Source organism: Sus scrofa, chromosome X (assembly GCF_054392235.1).
Source record: "Sus scrofa isolate SSC_HxYL_T2T_F1_AM1 chromosome X, Sscrofa_HxYL_maternal_Yorkshire_Landrace_v2.0, whole genome shotgun sequence".
Classification (NCBI taxonomy): Eukaryota; Metazoa; Chordata; class Mammalia; order Artiodactyla; family Suidae; genus Sus; species Sus scrofa.
The window spans coordinates 35,684,040-35,705,389 of NC_139401.1; the positions used below are offsets into that span (position 1 = coordinate 35,684,040).

At 35.1% G+C, this 21,350-nt stretch overlaps 1 protein-coding gene across 1 annotated transcript in view; it reads left to right on the forward strand.

Moving 5' to 3' along the window:
* CFAP47 (cilia and flagella associated protein 47) overlaps nucleotides 1-21,350 on the forward strand; it is a 560,199-nt gene that overhangs the window by 295,505 nt on the left and 243,344 nt on the right. The window contains exons 42-45 of the mRNA XM_021080094.2: nucleotides 8,157-8,251; nucleotides 8,522-8,638; nucleotides 14,884-15,018; nucleotides 17,788-17,903. Coding sequence (XP_020935753.2) covers nucleotides 8,157-8,251; nucleotides 8,522-8,638; nucleotides 14,884-15,018; nucleotides 17,788-17,903 — 463 coding nt within the window. The remainder of the gene's footprint in view (nucleotides 1-8,156; nucleotides 8,252-8,521; nucleotides 8,639-14,883; nucleotides 15,019-17,787; nucleotides 17,904-21,350) is intronic.

A 21,350-nucleotide genomic window follows, 5' to 3' on the forward strand; every position in this document is an offset into this window, starting at 1 on the left:
CAACATGACTTCATCTGAAATGAACTATTAGGGCCTGTAAGAAATGATAAATTATTTATTTTACTTTCCCACTGTCAACATGTGCAAGTTCCAGTTTGTGCACATCCTCACCACCACTTGTGACTGTCTTTTTACCATAGCCATTAGGTGTGTGTTAGGTGGTGTTTTATTTGGGTGTGAATTGCATCCCTTAGTGGCTAATGGTGTTGTGTACTCAGCATTTTCAGTTTCTAATATTTTTGCTTTAACATTTTCTTTTGTTATACTTTAATATGTAACAATATAAAAGCCTCTTACCCTGTCCACACCATGTTCTTCTAAAATTAGATAGTTTCTTCACTTGTTAGGTTTCCAGGGTAGGTATTGTAATTTAAAAAAATTGGAAAAAAAAAAGTAGAAAAAGTTAAAGTATATGACCAAAAATTCAATAATTAAAATATTACAAAAAACCATTGAAATATTAAAATATTACCAAAAAACCATTGAAATACTCATAATTGCATTCAATATAATAGGGACCCAGAACGCTGAAAGTTTATAGTAGAATTTAATATGAATGTAACATTTCAAAACCCATAATATTTACTTCATCAGTAAATAGTGCTAGATCAGTTGACTGACATTTTGTAATTAAGGTAAAGTTAACTTTGTACTATATACCATGTACCAAAGATGAATTCTGAACATATGAAAAAATATTAAGTACAAAAAGAGTCTGTAAAATACCTTTCTAGAATTAGTTTACTGATATTTTATTTTTTTGTTTGATTTTATGTAAGTGAAACTTTGTATTTTCTGTACATTTTAGTTTTTTTGCTATAATTTTGTACAAACCTCATTAGTTACTTAAAGAAGAGTCCCTCTTTTTAAGAGTTTCTATAATAGTGAAATTGCTTGTTTCTTAAATTTTGTAAGAATTTGCTAGTAAAATCATCTGGGCCTCTGATTTCTAAAAGGGATGATTTTCAATAACTAAATAATTTTTTTTATAGTAATAGAATTTATTTTTTAATTTTGTTATTACTTAGAAGAATTTATCACATCTGTAGTTGTACAATGGTCATAACAATCCAATTTCACAGGATTTCCATCCCACAGCCCAAGCACATCTCCCTACCCCCCAAACTGTCTCCTCCAGAGACCAAAAGTTTTTCAATGCCTGTGAGTCAGCATCTGTTCTGCAAAGAAGTTCAGTCTGTCCTTTTTTCAGATTCCACATGTCAGTGAAAGCATTTGATGTTGGTGTCTCATTGTATGGCTGACTTCACTTAGCATGATAGTTTCTAGGTCCATCCATGTTGCTGAAAATGCTGGTATTTCATTCCTTTTAATGGCTGAGTAATATTGCATTGTGTATATATACCACCTCTTCTTGATCCACTCCTCTGTCGATGGACATTTAGGTTGTTTCCATGTTTTGGCTGTTGAAAATAGTGCTGCAATGAACATCGGAGTACATGTGTCTTTGCACGTCATGGTTTTCTCTGGATAGGTGCCCAGGAGTGGGATTGTTGGATCAAATGGTAGTTCTATTTTTAGTTTTCTGAGGACTCTCCATCCTGTTTTTCACAGTGGTTGCACCAATTTACAATCCCACCAACCGTGTACTAGTATTTCTTTTTCTCCACACCCTCTCCAGCTCTTATTGTTTGTAGACTTTTGGATGATGGCCGTTCTGGCTGGTGTAAGGTGGTACCAATTGTAATAAGATTATTTTTTATTTTCCATTTTTCACTGAGTGAGATTTTATAACTCGTTTTATGAAATTAATGAGTATCATTTGAATTTAAAAATATATTGGCATAATATTATTGTGTCTTTTCTCTTATATGTAACTCCTATAATTATTTTATTGCATTAAATATTGTTTTCTTACACTTTCTTGTATTTTTAATCATAATTATCACCTTGGTACACAGGAGTCTTCACTTACTTTCTAGTTTAATGATGTATTTATATGGAGATTCTACTAAGTATTATATACATACATCTTACCAATCTCATGTGGCTGATCTTATAATTATTATATGCAGCTGATCTTATTTAGAGTTCACATATCCTAATAATTCAATTGTCTTTAGAAGCAAGATTATTTCTGCAGTAATGCGCATGTCGCATTGTGTTTCCAAAGTGTTTTAAAAAGCAATTTAAAATGTTCTGTGTTATTTGTTATGAATATAGGCACAAAAATCCTCAAAAATACTAGCAAAATCCTGCAACATTTTAAAAGAATTAAACAAAATTACCAGATGAGATATGTTCCAGGAATGAAAGGTTGGTTTATCATATAAATACTGTTGGCTTAAAAAAAATGCACCGTGTGAGAGTTGTGAGTTAAGTTTTCTTTGGGGCAAAATGAGGACTATAGCCTGGAAGGCAGCATTTCAGATAGTTCTGAAAAGCCACTCCAGAGGGGTAGGGGGAAGGTCAAAATGTATGGGATTTTAGTGAAGTGGGGAGGTACATGCAGTCAAGCACACATTTTGCAGAAGGTTGATGCTAGTCACGAGGAGCAAATAGCACCATGAAGGGTTTTAGTGCTTTTTCTAGAAACAGGGAGATGCAAGAATTGGACACATAAAATCTTCTCCTGAAAATATCTATCTGAAGACCTGTTCTGCCAGTTTTCCCAGACCATGGCATGCCTCCCTCCTGATCTCCATCCTGAACTCTTTCAGGGGATGTTGCAGGTTAGCAGCTCATGAGTCAGTCCTTGTACAGACAAATGGCAAGTGCCAGTCTCTAGTTCATAATACCAGTAGATGTTCAATGGTATATTAGTAGAATAAAAAGGAAAACAAAATAAAAATTTCAAAGGACACAGAAATAGCAAAATCAGATATCTGGCCAGAGACTTTACTGAGAATATAAAAAAAAACACTTAAAGTGGAGTTCCTTGGTGGTCTAGTGGTTAGAATTAAGTGCTTTTCCTGGTGCAGCCCAGATTCAGTCCCTGGTCTGGGAACTGAGATCCCACATCAAGCTGCTGTGCTCCGTGGACGAAAACAAACAAAAAATAAATAATAAAACAAAAAACCCAACAAACACCACCAAAAAACCCCCTGAAAAACCCACTCAAAACTGAAAAACAACAACAAAAAATCCAACTAAAAATGGGCAAAGGCTTTTAATAGACATTTCTAAAGATTAGAAGATAAGTAAATGGCTGATGACATGAAAAGATGCTCTATGTAATTAGTCATTAGGGAAATGCAAAACCAAACTACAGTGGGATAGCACTTGATAAATACTGTGAGTAAAATTATGAAAAAAAAAGACATGTTACAACTAGTATTGACAAGGATTTGTAGAAATTAGAACCAAATACATTGCTAGATAGATTGTGAAATGCTGGAACCACTTTGGAAAACAGCTTAGCAACTTTTTCACAGTATTAACAGTAGATTAACAATATGTTCCAACAATTAAACTCATTGGATTCTACTCAAAATAATTAAAAGTGTTCACACAAAAACTCCTATATAAATGTTTATAGAAGCATTATTTATAATAGTCAAAAAGTAAAAAAACTCATATGCCCATAAACTGATAAATGGATAAACAAAATATGTTATATTCATAAAGTAGAATATTATTCAGCCATGAAAAGGAATGAAGCACTTATATATGCTACAGCCTTTAATCTTGAAAACATTATGCTAAATGAAAGAAGCCAGAACAGAAGAGAGCATGCATTTTATGGTTTCGTGTCTATGAAATGTTCAGAATAAATAAATCATAGTGACAGAAATTAGATTTTTACAGGGGATAATGGAAGAAATAAATGGGAAGTGACTGATAGCTAATAGATTCAGGGTTTATTTATGTGTTGGTAAAATATTCTACAATTTTAGAGTAACAATAATCATTACAATTCTGAAAATAATAACAGTGGACTGGACAATTGGGTGAAATTTATGATATGTGAATTATTAATAAATCTGTTGCAAAATATACTATTATAGTTACCTACAATATATATTACTTATGATATTTATAAAAATAGGTGAATGCATTTATTCCTTCAGTGGATAAAATGGTTCAGTTTTTTGTGTGTGTTTTTGTGTGTTTTGTCTTTCAAGGGCCACACCCAAAGCATATGGAGGTTCTCAGGCTAGGGGTCGAATCGGAGCTACAGCTGCTGGACCATGCCATAGCCACAGCAATGTGAGACCCAAGCCGTGTCTGTGACCTGCACCACAGCTTATGGCAATGCTGGATCCTTAACCCAGTGAGTGAGGCCAGGGATTGAACCTGCATCCTCATGGATGCTAGTCAGATTCATTTCTGCTGAGCCACGACGGTAACTCCAGAAATGGTTCAGTTTTATGTGTAATAGCTGTATCTCTAGTTTGTAATATTATTTAGGACCATCAATTTTTTTTTTTTTTTTTGTCTTTTGTCTTTTTGTTGTTGTTGTTGTTATTGTTGCTATTTCTTGGGCCGCTCCCGCGGCATATGGAGGTTCCCAGGCCAGGGGTTGAATCGGAGCTGTAGCCACCGGCCTACGCCAGAGCCACAGCAACACGGGATCCAAGCCGCGTCTGCAACCTACACCACAGCTCACGGCAACGCCGGATCGTTAACCCACTGAGCAAGGGCAGGGATCGAACCCGCAACCTCATGGTTCCTAGTCGGATTTATTAACCACTGCGCCACGACAGGAACTCCAGGACCATCAATTTTTTATAATGATTTTTATTTTTTCCATTATAGCTGATTTACAGTGTTCTGTCAATTTTCTACTGCACAGCGAGGTGACCCAGTCACACATACATGTATACATTCTTTTTTCTCATGTTATCATGCTCCATCACAAGTGACCAGACCTAGTTCCCAGTGCTATACAGCAGGATCCCATTGCTTATGCATTCCAGAGGCAATCGTTTGCTTCTATTAACCCCAAATTCCCAGTCTCTCCCGCTCCCTTTCCCTCCCTATTGGCAACCACAAGTCTGTTCTCCATGTAGGACCAGCATTTTTATGAATATTTTAATATTTCTGAATATTTAAAATGATGAAATCTAAAAAACAGATAAAATACAACTTCCAAATTAAAATTTTTAAAAATCTGTGAAACATCTCTCTCTTTTTTTTTTTTTGTCTTTTTGCTATTTCTTGGGCCGTTCCCGCGGCATATGGAGGTTCCCAGGCTAGGGGTCAAATCGGAGCTGTAGCCACTGGCCTACGCCAGAGCCACAGCAACACGGGATCCAAGCCGCGTCTGCAACCTACACCACAGCTCACGGCAACGCCGGATCCTTAACCCACTGAGCAAGGGCAGGGACCGAACCCGCAACCTCAAGGTTCCTAGTCGGATTCGTTAACCACTGCACCACGACGGGAACTCCTGTGAAACATCTCTTGACTTTTCTGGTTCCTGACAAATGGGGACCAGATGACTGCTGATTCTCTCTCTAAAAAACAACCCTAGACCATCACTTTTCAGACAGTTGTGTGAATATAAATCACTTGGAAATTTTGATAATCCATTTTTATGTTTCAGTAGGTTTTGATGGGGCCTGACATTCTTTATTTCCAACAAGCTTTTAGTTGATGAATGTGCTGCTAATTCACATAGCACACTTTGGGGAGCAACATCTTAGGGGGAGTAGTGAAGAGAGTAACCTAGATCAAAGGAATTAACCAAAAAGCAGAGAAAATCCTTAGCATACCTAAGACTGTGGTAAAGTGAGATGGGGGCTTGGCAGCAGCCTTGTGTGTGAATGATATTATACAGGCATGAGAGCAGAGAGTAGGTAAGAGCTTTGAAGTTTGGTTCTTACCTTTTCCCAATATTGTCCTGGAGAACTATAGCCATCCTGTTCACACTGAGAGCCATGTTTGAGCAGCAACAGTCTATGCCAACTAGTGTTGGTTTGACAAGTCATATCAAAGCAGTTCCAAAGTTGTGATAGGCTGACCAAAAATAGGTTTTACTGGTTTCTGCTCCAAGATAGAGGGCTGGAAAAAGCTTTGATCCCACCTTTAAAATAATAATGGCAGCAAAAGCCATACAAAGAGCAAATTCTCATTTTTTATAAGCTATCCTGGGAAGCTGAGGCTGTAGGGCAATAAGTGACCCAAAGTCCAAGGAGGAGTAGGAGTTGAGTGAGGGTGGTTGGTGAATTGGTAGAAACCAAGTTTACTCTGATGAGAGAGCATGAGCTCTCTAGGGGCCACAGTTAGAGGGAGAGTCTATATATCCTCTTGAAGGTTTTTACTCCATTAACTGCCCTGGTTGCTCACAGAAATGACTGGAGTCAATCTGGAGAATATGACCCCTAGAGTGTAGACCTGGGGGAGGGGCAAGCAATTTGCCCAGACTCCTATATTCCCTTTAGAACAAAATTGTTCATCTCTGGGGAGAACAGCAACACATACTGTCATCCTCACTGCATTTACAAACAAAACAAAACACCTTTAAAAACCCTACCTCTCCCCCGGGAGAAAACAGGAATTTGACATGACAGTCAAGTAGAAAATTCCAAAGAATCTACAGACACGCTCCTAAACTAGTGCAAGAGTTTATTAAGGTTGTAGGATGGATATATGATCAGTAGAAAAAGGAAAAATAAATTCTATTTCTATTTAATGGCAGTAAACAATTATATATATATATATATATAAAACTATATACATATACCTATATTACTATAGCTATGTATAGTTATATATATATAGCTGTATATGTGTATATAGAGAGAGCACCATAGAATAAAATGCTTAAGTATAAAATTATATAGGATACATGTGCTGAACATTATAAAACACTGATGAAATAAGGATAACTAAATAGAGAAATAAACCATTGACATGGCATTGAAAAACTAAATATTATTAAGATATCAAATTGATCTATAGATTCAGTGCAACCCCAGTATAAATCCTACTACACCTTTTTTTTTTTTTGGTAAATATCAATAAGTTGAGTCTAAAATGTACATGGGAATTTTGGGGATGATGAAACTTCTCTGTCATGGTAAATACATGATGGTGTATCTCAGACTCCTAAAACTGTCTCTCAAAATCCACACACACACACACACACACACACACACACACAAAAAAAAAAAAAAAAAACGAATGCTGGTGTATTTATATTTTTTAATCAACTAAGACATAGAAGCAGTAATCCAGGATAGAATGCCCACTGTGACATATACACTGACTGCCTTAGAAATATTTGACCACCTCACTGAATGTAATGGAGAAGAAAGGAGCTGACTTAATTATATTTTGAGTACAATACCATGACTTCATAGTATAGAACTAAAGACAAAAAGAACTGTATGTAGACAAGGTACTCTAGTTTCTTACAGGTGGTTGGATTTACAATTCTAAAAGTACCTTATATGGATATCATGGGCTGTAAGTCTGCTTTGGATTTAGTGAGAGCCACGTTTTTCACTGTTGCAAAAAGAAGTTAGAAATAAGGAAAGGATCATAATGAATCCTGTGGTGCTGTATCAAAGTTGGTGGAATTAGAAGTAACAGTGTAGCACTTAGGTTTTGCTATATTTTTATCTGTTCATTACCTTCTACTTAGGAAATTTTTCATTAGTTTTCCTCTTATGGGTGTTAAATTCCTCAGCAAGATATTAAACTCTTGCAGAGAAATTTCTCTCCCTTCTCTGATGTCAGTACAAGGTAAGGATGGGATATTGAGAGAATACAGAATGTATCCACTGCTGTTTTATAGGTCAGTTCTGGTTTTTTTAAGCCGTAAATCTCCAACCCCTTTCACATACTTACCCTACATGAGGAGGAATTTCTGCAACAAATAGCAAAACTGGCACTAAACTTTGGAGTTACAAGAAACCCCATGCCTTCTGAGCCTTCTTACCCATGTTGATGATCATTGATCAGACACTTGAACTTCAAGGTACTAGACAGAATGAGTAATTTTGAAATATCGAATTTTTGTTCCATTGCCCCATGGTGCTATACTCTTCGAAGTGGTTCCAGTAGAAATTAAAGAGACACCTCACAGTTACCTGTAATATCTTACAGATGTATTTCATGTTATTAAGATTCTGAAGTTTAGTTTGGTTTTTATTTCCAAAATACATGTTTTCTTTTCCAAGCAAAGGCAAAAAGTCCTTTTAGAAAAGTGAAACGATTGTTATGTTAACTTTCTCTCTTTTTTGGAACAGGTGTTCCCTCTGAAAGATGGATAGTAAATTTTGACAGAGACCTTTTAGATGGCCTTGTTTTTGCAACACTGTTGGGAGCCTATTGTCCATTTTTGGTAAGAGTCCTGTTTATGCAGAGTGGTCTTCTCTTATTTGAAAGAACTTAGTAATTAAAATTCACAATATTTTCTGCAAACTGATTATTTTAAAATCACATCTACATTTAAATGGCTAGCATTCCCTTTTTGTTTATTCTTGTATTTCGATTACAATAATCTACTAACAAATGTTAATATTTAAATGATTCTTTACTGAACTATGGCAAATAGTTAAAAAGTGGTACTTTTTATTCCATTACTGAAAGGTTTGATTGGTGTCTTTTCCAGATTGAGTCTCATTTTGTAAATATGTACACTCATCCGAGAAGTTCTGAACAGTATCTGCACAACAGCCTGATTATTGTGAATGTTCTTCGTGAAATTGGCTTTGAAATGGGCATACAGGTGGGTGCCTTAAAATCATACATAATAAAAGAAGAAATTCATGAACTATGTATAGAACACATGCCTTTCTGTGTCTGGCTGATTTCAGTTAGCATAATGTCCTTCAGGTTCATTCATGTTGTCACAAATGGCAGGATTTCCCTCTTTTTTATGACTAAATAATATTCTCTTTTGAGTATATATCACACTTTATCTCTTCACCTGTTGACATGCATTTATGCTGTTTCTGTGTTTTGGTTTTTGTGAATAATACTGCAGTTGAACATTGAAGTGCAGATATTTGTGATGTAACTGATTTTATTTCCTTTGGATATATACCCAGAAGTGGGATTGCTGGACTATGTAGTAATTCTATTTTTAACTTTTTGAAGAACTCCCACACTATTTTCCATAATAGCTACACCAATTCACATTCCTACCAGCAGTGTGCATGGATTTCTTCTTCTCTGCATCCGCACCAACACTTATCATTCTTTTTAATAATAAGCATTCTCACAGATATGAGGTGATAACCCCTTGTGATTTTGATTTACATTTCCCTGATGATAAGTGATGTTAAGCATCTTTTTATGTGTCTGTTGACCATTTATATGTTACTTGGAAAAACATTAATTTACTTCTTTATAGTATTCCTTTGTTCATATATTTTAAATCTAAATTGAAACTGTCTTTTCATTGGATATTGCTAAAATGTAGAGATTGAACTATGATTTCATAGAAATCTAACTGATATTTTTAAATGTATGTCCATCTAACTGTTCATAATAAGCAAGTAGTTCTAGTGATAGGTCCAGTTTTCTTAAACCACAGCAGTGAAGGTTAAGTGCATTATTATTATTTTCTGAGCTCTAAGAATGAATTAAAGGAGAAGATTGTTTGAATATAGATATTATTGTTATTTAGTAGCAAATAAGAACAATTTTCACCTTGGTTTAAAAATACATATTGATGTAGAGGTCACATTGTCAGTGTAGATTTTTATTATGTTTGGATCTCAAAGTTGTAATTCCATATGGCCTTTCACATCATGTCCTCTGTAGCAACGATCGAATTTGAGTCCTTTGTTGCTTTAGAATAATGAGGTAATATAATAAATGATTCCTGAGGTCAAAAAGTATATGAACTCATTGAATTATCAAGATATATGCAAGTTAAACAGTAAATAATATTCTACTAATTTAAGTGTCAACGTAGGAAAAAATAAAGTGTAGAATTCAGATAAAGGAAGAGATCAGTATAATCTAGATTGGTCACTAAAGACTTTTGGAAAAGGCAAGACTTCTTTGGGGTTTGAATGGTCAGTTGGATTTGGATAGATGGTGCTAAGAGAGGAGGGTGTTTACTCAGAGCCATAAGCAGAATACATAGAATGTGGACAAATGATATACATTAAGGAAATTGTGTAAGTTGCCTTAGTTGAAGTTTACGATTGGAAAAATAGACACAGGCATATATTGAGATCTTGGATATCAGCATAACAAGTCAGGAGTTTACTGTGTGGGTTTTGTGGAAATAAAGGTGTCTACTCTTACAACAACAGTGAGGATGGATTGAGAGGAAAGGGACTGGAGACAGGGAATACAGAACAATAAAAATATAATTTCACTTGGTCAAGGAGAAAAGTATTTTCTCTAGTCAGACATCATTTTAATGGGGACCTAAAATAATAAGCCGGTGTAAGAGACATTATGAGGTTTTCTAGATCTGGTGACCAGTCACAGAAGGACCCAAGAGGACCATTACAATAAACTCTGGGTTTTCCATTCTAAGATTCAGAGAAATTGATGATGCCATTGCTCACATGGCTTGGTCCAAAGTGCTCCCTTATGCTGGCTGGAGACACGATGTTTCATAAGGGCTTGCTTGCTTCCTTATAGTAAAGTCACTTAACATGTTAAAGTCACTTCGTACCAGGTCTGACATTGTTTATATTGGTAGAGTTGTAAAGAGATAACCATAATCCAGGATTTAGGGCAGAGAGTTCTTTTATAAGAGTTTTAGAGATAATCTGAATACTTTAATTTGGAAGAATAAAAATGTTACTGGTCCCATCAGCTGGACAAATTGAATCTCCTGCATGAGATATACTGGATAGAACCAGCAAGGGGTACAGATATGGTTAAACCATACTCATGCCTTCAGAAATGTTAGTAAGAGTGGCATGTATGTGAAAAAGAGCTGATACAAAGCAGACGGAAGATACAGGAACGTGTTATGAGAATCAAAAGGGAGAGAAGTCCCAGGAAGAGTTGCATGGGACACTTGATGTTTAAGGTGACATTTGGCAAGGGTTCACAAGAAACTTAAAATATCTTTGTTTTTTTGTTTTTTGTTTTTTGTCTTTTGTCCTTTTTAGGGCCACACCCACGGCATATGGAGGTTCCCAGGCTAGGGGTCTAATTGGAGCTGTTGCTGCCAGCCTACGCCAGAACCACAGCAACGCCAGATCCGAGCTGTGTCTGCAACCTACACCACAGCTCACGGCAACACCGGATCCTCAACGCACTGAGCAAGGCCAGGGATCGAATCCAAAGCCTCATGGTTCCTAGTCAGATTTGTTTCCACTGCACCATGATGGGAACTCCAAAATATCTTTGTTTAGCAAATATAACTCATCATACATTGTGATTTTCCCCTTTGCATTTTCACATCCTCAGATATATTGACCTACAATGTTTATTTTATTGAGTAGCTGAAAAAATAGGTTTTAAAATTTGAATATCTACTAGAAAAAAATGTCGAGAAGATGTGTAAGATTTGATGAGTTGAGAAATTAACAATTAATTTATCTGATAATTACCAGGATTTGACCAGCCAGTTCCAATTCCTTCACTTATTATCAGTCTGAATTTATCAGCTGCATTAAATGGCAAAGTTTTAAAAATATCACCTTTAACTGTAATGAACTAATGCTGATGCTTAGGCCTTGTCTACATTTGAGTCCCGTGAAATTCACCACTAGACTTTATTAATGTTTAAGTGTCTTTTATTACATCCTTCTTTGCACCTGTTGAAACAGTTGGATAAATTTCTGTGCCAATGTTATGTACTGTTGTGGAGTCTTGCTAGCTGGAATATAACAGTTATTACATATCCTCCTTTTCATGACATGCTTTATAGTTAAAGCAAAAATATTGTGCACATTATTTGGTCTTAACATACAATTTTTATTCCTTCATGTTGAGAGATGTAGATACACGTTCACACATACATATCATTAACACAGAGATTCTGCTACACAAAATTCACTGAGTAGTGATAGAAGCTAAGGGTGAATAGATAATCTAATTTTTCTCTTAAAAATTAAATTGCATTTATATCAACTTGGATGCTTAATAACAGAGTTCATAAGCAAAAGTGTTTTAAAAATAAATTCATTATTTTATGTTACATGAATTCAGGGAGTATAAGATTATAGGGATAGTTACTCAGTTCCTTGACACAGTTATCAGAGATTCATTTTTGCACAGCCTTTCCCAGCCCATTGGCTTTATTTTAAGCAGGTGAACTGAAAACCACAAAGTTCCTAATGAAATTCTTACATAAAACTGTTATACAGCTATTCTTGGGGCTGGATACAGCTATTCTTGGGGCTGGTTGAATAGCACCTCTTCTTGTGCTTCTGATTTTCCATAAGGTAAACTTTCTCAATGGTCCCACAGCATACTTCCCATTGCATATATCATCGACCATAATTGCATCCCATGCTTGTAATTAAACCAGCGTTTGATAAAGGTAATAGCACAGCCATAGAAATTGGGATTCTTAGTAAAGAAGAAAGGAAAAAAATGCTGTTGGGCAGTCAATCAGTAGTGTTCTCTGTAGGATTATAGCATGTCATTGGGTGCTGCTAGTTATGTTTAGTGTCCATTTTGAAAGCTGGTGATATCTTCAGGCCACAGCAAATTAAACCCATCATGAAGGTCCAGGACCATCTCATCTCTTCTTCTTACTGATTAAGAAGACACTGAGGCCTAGAGAAATCAATTGATTTAGTAAAGATTAAGGCACTTTGTGGTTTCAGGACTTGAATTTAGCTTACTAGATTTCTACTCTATTATTTTCCTCTATTATGGCATTTGAAAAAAAAAAATTCCCTGTCTTTTGTTAGTCCAGTAGGAAACTATCATTGGAGGAAAGCTGGATCAAGACAAGTGAAGTTCTTCTAGGTTAGAACTACATAGAGAAGGGAGGGATTATATCTTTGAAAGATATCTAACATGAAAATCTTATTTTAAACAAGCCTAACTTAGTTTAACATTTGGCTTTGTAAGCCTAGGATTGACTAAAATGCAATTTCTTTAGGTTATTTTCATTGAAATTTATCATAAAGAAAAGCAGGAATGCTCTTTTCAATGTGTTTTTTACTCTAATACCCTAATAATCAAAAATATTTTCCATTAAGATAAGCATTTTTTTTTTCATTTCAAAAATACTGCATCTTCATCCTATTACATATTTTTTAAAAGATGAGTTTTTGGAATAATTTTATGTTGCTGCCGATGTATTTTATGCTGTAGTCACTAAAACTGTATTCAGAAGACTTTTACTGACCTCTGACTTGCCACGAGCTCTGCTGTTTTCCCCATGAGCACATTTTCCATCACCCTAGATAGCCCTCTTGGGATCACACAAAATCTGTATTCCATTTTTTAGTTTGTTCTTGATTTTCCCTACATCTGTTGATTAATACTATCTTTAGTGAAGAAATGTGAGATGACAGAATACAGATGAGAAACTTTGGGGTCCTGGTATATTTCTCATTTTTCTTCAGATCATGCTCACTAGCAGCACTCTACCCAGCTGAGGCTAGCCAGGTCCCCCTTTTTTTTCCCCCCAACAATCACCTCCCCAGGTACTTGATTGTTTAGCACTACTGCGTATTGACAAAACAAGAAAGAACAAACCTTTCTCTTCTGTCAAAGAAGAAAAAAGACTGTATTCGGGAATGTGCACTAGCAGGTGATCAAAGGGACTACCTTTATTCCCTGGTAACTGCTGCCACATTTCAGAGTCAGATGCTTTAGTTCCACATGGCACATTAGGTATCCTCAGCTCTGACACTATTTGCATTTCTAGACCAGGCCCATATCTTTTTCAGTTGCTAACTTTGAATGTGTGCCATTAAGTCATAGTAGATCTTCATGTTTTGGAAGTGTGGAGAGCTCCCTGTTGACTGACAATGATGGAATTGCTTGTTTATCAATGGTGTTTAATATTTTTTTGAGTCTTGGCCTCAGACCAATCCCAACACTTCATTGCTGTGAATAATTCCCCCTCACTACCTGCCCCTTTTTCTAAGAGATCATAGGCACTACATAAACTGAGAGACTTTACATTTTGGCGTCAGTGTGCATTCTGGCTATGTTGATTGTCCCTGCTGTTGATTGCTCTGTGATTCTGGATTTTTTTCTGGATTTTACTCTTCCAAGAACTATGAGTAATTTATTTAACTCGTTTATCAGTATAATTACATTTTCTGTCACATTATAATTTGTTCTGGGCACAGTACTTCCCCAACCACCTTCCCCCCTGCTCCTGCCTGATCTGCCTGAATTGTTGGTCTTGTGTTATTCCTTGTTCAGAAATCATGTCTCTCACCCTGGCATGCACACCCTCCCCTGGGTGGCGGTGGCACTCCTTAGTCTTTTCTTCCACTACTTGTTCCTTCTGGCCTTAGGTATGATTCAGATTGCGCATCTTTCCAAATGAACACTGTACCGCCTATATCTTTGCCCTAGAGTTCTTTGCCTTTCTGATAGAGTATACCTTTTCCTTACACCAAACACCAACCTTTTTAAGATCCAAGCATTCTTCAAGGCCATCCCATGTACTACATCCTCCCTTGGGCTTTTGCTTAAAAAGATCTTGCCATCTTTTACCGTAGTAGTTTGTCTGCTTCTCTTATCTTTTACTGCATTATATACTTTAAATCAGAGATGGTACCTGAGTCACATTAGTCAGTATTTCTAGTACATAGCATTTTTCTGACCTCTGACTAGCTTTTATGAAGTCTTTGAGGCTGTAAAGTCATTGTTACATTTAGAATACATCTAATTCACCTTTTAACACATAATCAAAACTGTTCCGATTCACAGCAATATTTTGTTTGCTTGTGTACATTTCAGTGTCATTGTCATTCAGTAACATTTTAAGATGGTTTAATTCAACAATTGATGCTTTAGCTCTTTTCACATATTTTATCTGCATATCCTGTAATTTATATTTCTCTTCTTTGAAACTAGGCCACTGACATCTGTGATCCAAATCCAATCCTGATGCTCATGTTTTGTGTCTACATGTATGAAAGACTTCCTACATACCTCCCCAAGAAGGTGGTGTCCTTTCATTGTACTCTACATGACACTGTTCTCAGAGAGGTAAGGATATCTTTGGGGCCAAAATATAAATCAGGTTAAACACTTTAGAGGGGTTTTAGATATTTCTTTCCCAACCTCAAATTAACAAAAGTATCAATATGATATAATAAACTTTGGCAAATGTTGTTCCTTCCAAACCAAAGGTATAGCAGAGTGAAAGGAAGAAATTTTCTTTAATAATAATCACCAACTGCATTGAAATGATAACTCATTTGGGAAATGGGGTGGAGAGATGGAAAATGAAAGTGAGGTACTCTGAAGGGCACATCTTTGAGGAAATTTGAGCTCCATTTCATGAGCAAGAGGACTGATGTCATAAGAGGAAACTGTGATCAGAGTGTGATTGGCTTTCCTTTAAGGGAGTTTACACATCCAGATGGATTTTGTTCAGATGAGAATATGGAAAGGGAAGTAATAATGAAAGCATTTCTGACCAGGGCCACCTAACTCCCACTAAAGGATTTGCTATAGTTATATTAATATATTTGCATTAAGTTGGAGGGATGGGAGGTAGTTTTGTACTTTTGGTACAAAATGTGTTCATAGTTGCTCTTGAAAAATATGTCCTGGTGATCTTTGATTTGTAGAGGTAACCTCTTTGAGTAAAGAACTGTGTAGCCTCTGTGACTGTATGAACGATGGTTGATAAGGATTCAGTTAAAAATCAGAAAAAAACTCAAGTCCTTGTCTCAAAGTGTCAAGGGCTCAATTTAGGGAAAGGAAATTCAGTCCTCCTGATTTTCTGTTAGCAAACATTAAGATATAATCCCTTCGTAAAAGTTTTACTCTTTTCCTTTCTTTGGTGGATAAAGAGATGAAAAACTCTTTAGAGATTTTTTCCAATAGTATTCACCATGATAATTTACTAAGTGCAATGATATTTAAGATCTTTGGGTACTAACTGGCCTAGAGTTGTAATTATATCGTGGAGGACTTTTGACTTCAGAATAAAATTTCTGAAGAGTTCGAGATGCTTTGCTTAAGGCTGCAGAGGATAGGAAGAGTCTGAAGTAGATTTAAGCAGTGATTTATTTCACTTAAGTGTTATGACTAGTTTTCTAATCCTGCCCACATATTTGAATTTCTTTATGCCATTTGATTGTTGTTATTTTGAAAAGATAGTTAATAACACAAGTTAATTTTTAAACATAGACTTTGTGATGTTAAAATTCAAATTAAAGCATATGAAAATGGAAACGATGTCTTTTCACACTTATCTCTTTGCTAGGAATAACATTCACACTTTGTAGGTGAGATTATACAGCTTTTATTTTTCACAAATGTAAGAAACATCTTTTGAAGGAAATAATAAAAATTAAATAGAAATGCAAAATATAATATCAATTACAACATGCTTTGATTTTAAATTTCATTTAAGAAAATCACAAATTTGGAAAATGTTATACTCTATGGCATAGTTTGCATCAACACCATAAAAGACAGTGCTGAAGTAGTAGAATGTCCCTCTTATCAACCTTTTCAACCCTCCAGGATAAAGAAAAATCACAAGAAACGGCTACTATAATTGAAAAATAATTTTGTAGCTACATGTGACAAATAGATAAAACATCGGGCCCATTAAACAATATAGTGATAATTGAAAAAAAAATGTAGAGTGCAGTGATACTCTGAGATACTTTTAAAAGCAATTGAACTTTTTTTCCTTTTTGAAACAAAATTTGTACATGGTAGCAAAGTATTTAAAGAATGGTTGTCGTTGCAAAAGGGGAATTGAGATTCCAAAGCTTGCTTTCTTTCCTTGAATAGCTTTCCCTTCTCCCCATCTACTGCTCACCACCTCTACATGAAATCCTGGAGTTGACCACCTAAGTGCATTCCCCTTTTTCTTACTCTGATTTGGCTAACCATCCACTTCCCTTGGTCTTCTCCCTCCTCTGGGTCAGTACTTTCCATGATAGCTTTGTGTCTTTCTAACATGTGTATTTTAAAAATCCCTGTTATATTCTGCATAAACACTTAAATACATTTTTCATAAAATGCTCTCCAAAAAATGAGGCAATGTATTCTCGAATAGTCTGCATATCCTCGCATCGGGAAGGAAGGGACAGCCAACCCCTAGCCCAGCTACCATCATTTTCAGCCAGGATGTCTAATTTTAAACCTACACTCCTTAAAATGAGTAACAATGGTAACCTTTTAAAAAATTAGATTATATAAATCCTCTGTTTAAAGTCTTCAAAGATTTCCCAAGTTGCTAACATTGGCCTTAAGATCTTTGATGATCAGGTGTTTTTACATCTGTCATTTCCTTGCCTAATAGCTCCTTCTTCCTGCCCACTTATGCCAAAGAAACAGAACATACAGACACACAGACACACACACACACAATCTTTATACGCAAAGTTAGCTTTCCTCTAGTAGGTACACTAGGAATAAGAATTTTCTTGGAGTTCCCATTGTGGCTCAGCAGAAATGAATCTGACTAGCATCCATGAGGATGCAGGTTCAATCCCCTGTCCTCGCTCAGGGGGTTAAGGATCCGGCATTGCCATGAGCTGTGGTGTAGGTCACTGCTTGGATCTGACGTTGCTGTGGCTGTGGTGTAGGCCAGCAGCTAAAACTCTGATTTAGCCCCTAGCCTGGGAACCTCCATATGCCACAGGTGCAGCCCTTAAAAAAAAAAAAAAAAAAAAAAAAGAATTTTCTTGACTAAGCTATATAACTCTCTTTGATAAAAATAAGAAATGTTAAGTTATATGTTTTTAAAATTCACAATCTTATATATACTCTTTTTTTTCTTCAACTTAGATTCTACTGAAAAACCCAAGCTTAAAAAACTTAGTGTATAATGCTATAATTGTTGGAAGAGATGCCACTGACTTCTCTCTCTCCCAAGCAGGGAACATTATTACAATTTCTCCGAAGTAAGTGGTTTTTTTTTTTTTCTTTTAATCTTGCTTCACTGAACATATAAACCTTAGAGATTTAATATGTTATAATTATAAAAGAGTGACATGGATTTTTTTTAACACTTATACATGGTAATGAAAAGATCGCCTCTCCTGACATAGATAAATTATTCATATGTTACTGAGATTCCTCACCAATTATGTTAAAACAATTCTAACAGTATAAAACATCTGCTTTTTAATGTATGCATTTGATTTTAGTTTATTTTGCTTGCATATGATCCGTAGAGAATAGACTCTAAGTTCTTTATGTACTATAGTTTTGTTTCCTGAAGGAAACTGGAACCAGTGGGTGCTAAATATTTAATATTTAGTCATTTCTGATTTTAAAAGCACTACGTGCTCATCATGAACAATTTAGAAACTATGAAAGTATGAAGAAAAATAAAAGTAAGGACCAATAATCTTATCCCCAATGTTGCCATTTTTCTCAAACTCTTCATAATCATTACATGTATAGGTATGGCTGCATATACATACATACACACTCCCAAATTGTGTGTGTATTCTGTAGAGTCTCATTTGTTTCTAATTATGTTTACATGATACTTATTTAATGTTTCTACTTGTAGTCCATTCTCAAAAAACAAAGAACAAATGAAACTCTCAGAGAATAGTCTTGATAAATTAAATATGAACATAATATATGACTCTTACTAGGTCAACAATCCTATTTCATATGCCAGTAAGCATTAATGAGGGCAAAAACTCTTATTACATAATATAGGGATGTGTCAGTACCACAGGAGTTGACAAATTTTATAACCACTACGGGACTTTAACCAGTCTTGAATTTTAGTCATTGGCTTTGTATTCAATTATTTGATCCTTGTGCAAAGCAACAGATTATAACTACTAATTATCCTTTTGGTTATCTTTTTAGTTTTTGAACTGCGCATTAACCTAAAGTACTTTTCACATTGTAGTGTTTATTATTTCTAGTATATCAAACACAGAAATAATTGGAAATGGGAGCCAGTTTTAATTGTATTTAAAATGCAAAGAAACCCAGTTACAATGGTACACTTGGCTTGTGTCATTAGCACGTGTTGTTCATTTTCTTCACTTGCTGCTCCATGCCAAAGGAACATATAATTTATAAAATCTGAATATTCATAGTTTGGACTATATCCAGATTGAATTAAATATGGGAAGAACAATTCTCCACTTACCTGTACCTATATTATAAATCAAATAACAGTATAAAAACAGCCCACTTGGCATTCCCATGGTGGCGCAGTGGTAATGAACCCAACTAGCATCCATGAGAGTGAGAGTTCGATCCCAGCCTCACTCAGTGGGTTAAGGATCCGGCATTGTTATGAGCTGTGGTGTTGGCTCAGATCCCGCATTGCTATGGCTGTGGCATAGGTTGGCAGCTGCAGCTCCATCTCGATCCCTAGCCTGGAAACTTCCATATGCCACGGGTGCAGCCCTAAAAAAAAAAAAAAAAAAAAAAAAAAAGACAAAAAAATAAAACTACAACCCACTCATTTTCCAAGTTATACTTTTTCTATGTTTGTTATAAAACACAATTTTGGTAATATAAGTTCATTTGGATGTTGTCACAGTACCATTTGTCTTCCTTCAGGACTTTTATAAGTAAGATATATTTTTTGCCCTTCAAATAGGATGATAGAAATGAAAATAATTGAGGTTCCCTCTCCCACCACTTAACCTAATAGCCTCTTCCAGTATTTCAAAGCTCTCATTACAGGAAAATTCTTCCTAGCACCCACACTAAACTTCTGATGTTTTAGCTTAGGACTCTATTTCTTGTTAGTGAAATTAGCAATTAAGTTTATAGTTTCTATTATAAATGTAAAACCCGTATACCAGCATTGTTGAAAATTTGACTGTTGTAGAAAAGCATAGATAGGAAAACAGGAATGACTTAGAATCCCATCATATTAACATGCTTAGTTTATTAATTCATTTCTTTCCAGTGTTTTTATATGAACAAGTATGTGTTTATTCCAATATTTGCATAATTAGATACTTATAAATGCCTTATATGTGTAAATATTAAAATACTTCATATGTGCTAAACATTTGCTATGTACAAAATCTGTATAATAGGGACTTTATGTACCTTTTCATTTTTAATCATCCTGGCAACCATAGTAGAGTCATCATTTTACAAAAGAAGACGTTAGGCAGAGGCATTAAGTCATTTGCTCAGTTTTCTCTGATACTAAATGGTGAAATAGAGATTCAAAACCAGCTAACCTGAATCCTGAGCTGGCACTCTTATTAAACTGACACCCGCACATACTGTGTGTGTGTATTTATACAGAGCCTTTGGCATTCAATAAAATGTGACTTTGACTGTTCGTAAGAAATCTTATAAATCCATGACATATAATTATATCATTTCTGTTTCTCCAGGAGCCAGTTTGTCAGAATATTTCACTTGGGTGAACCTAACAGGCTATTTCCCATTAATTTCTCAACAGTGCTTTTTTCTTTTTATTCACTATTGTACCTTTTATGGTCTATATCAATATACACATATTTATAAATATTAGTCTCTTGAGGTTTTTTTTTAAACACATTCCAAGTGAACATTTACTGACCGTATATACAAGTATGACTACTCATACATGTAATCATGAATATATATGCTCATATTTTGACCATATTATACATGTACTTATATTATTTTTTCAATTTTTTTATCTTTTTAAAATTAAAATTTAACTTGCACCTGCTCTAACAACTCAGTTATGTAGAGGACTTTAACATGTATGTTAAGTCCTTCTTCATATCCCCATCTCCAGAGATCCATTTCTTAAGCTCCTGCTTTTAACGCTTTCATCTATGTCTAATTTTACTTCTTCCAATAGTTACCTCTATAAATGTAAACAATCTATAGATATTTGCCAATATTTTTGTTCTAACAACTTCAGATATAATCTGTTGACATATAGCTAAAATATTTGAAGATCTCACTTACTTTTTCCTCTAGATGTGTTTCCCTCCCATCAAACATCACTAGTTTTATCTTCTCTTCATTACTGTTCCAAGAGTAAAAATGTATTTTATAAATATTTCTTGTAACATCAGTATACAGAGTATCTTTTGACTCATTTTTTAATCTGAGAAAATGAATGAATTCTAAAGAAGTGCATAATGTCTTTCCTTCAAGGACACCACATTCTAGAGCACTTTATCTTTCACTCTTACTTGGACTGACTGCTTTCCAGACCTACTGAAGAGATGTCAGTACTGGATACTCTTTATTTCTCTTTAGATAGAAACTATTATCTTTTTCTTAGGGTATTCTTATATATATTAAAAAACTGACTTTATGAAACCATGTAATAAAAAGAATGGGAGAGGTAAATTTCCCCAAATTTTGTATTTTTAAGCCTGTCTTTTGACCACCCTTATACTTGATTT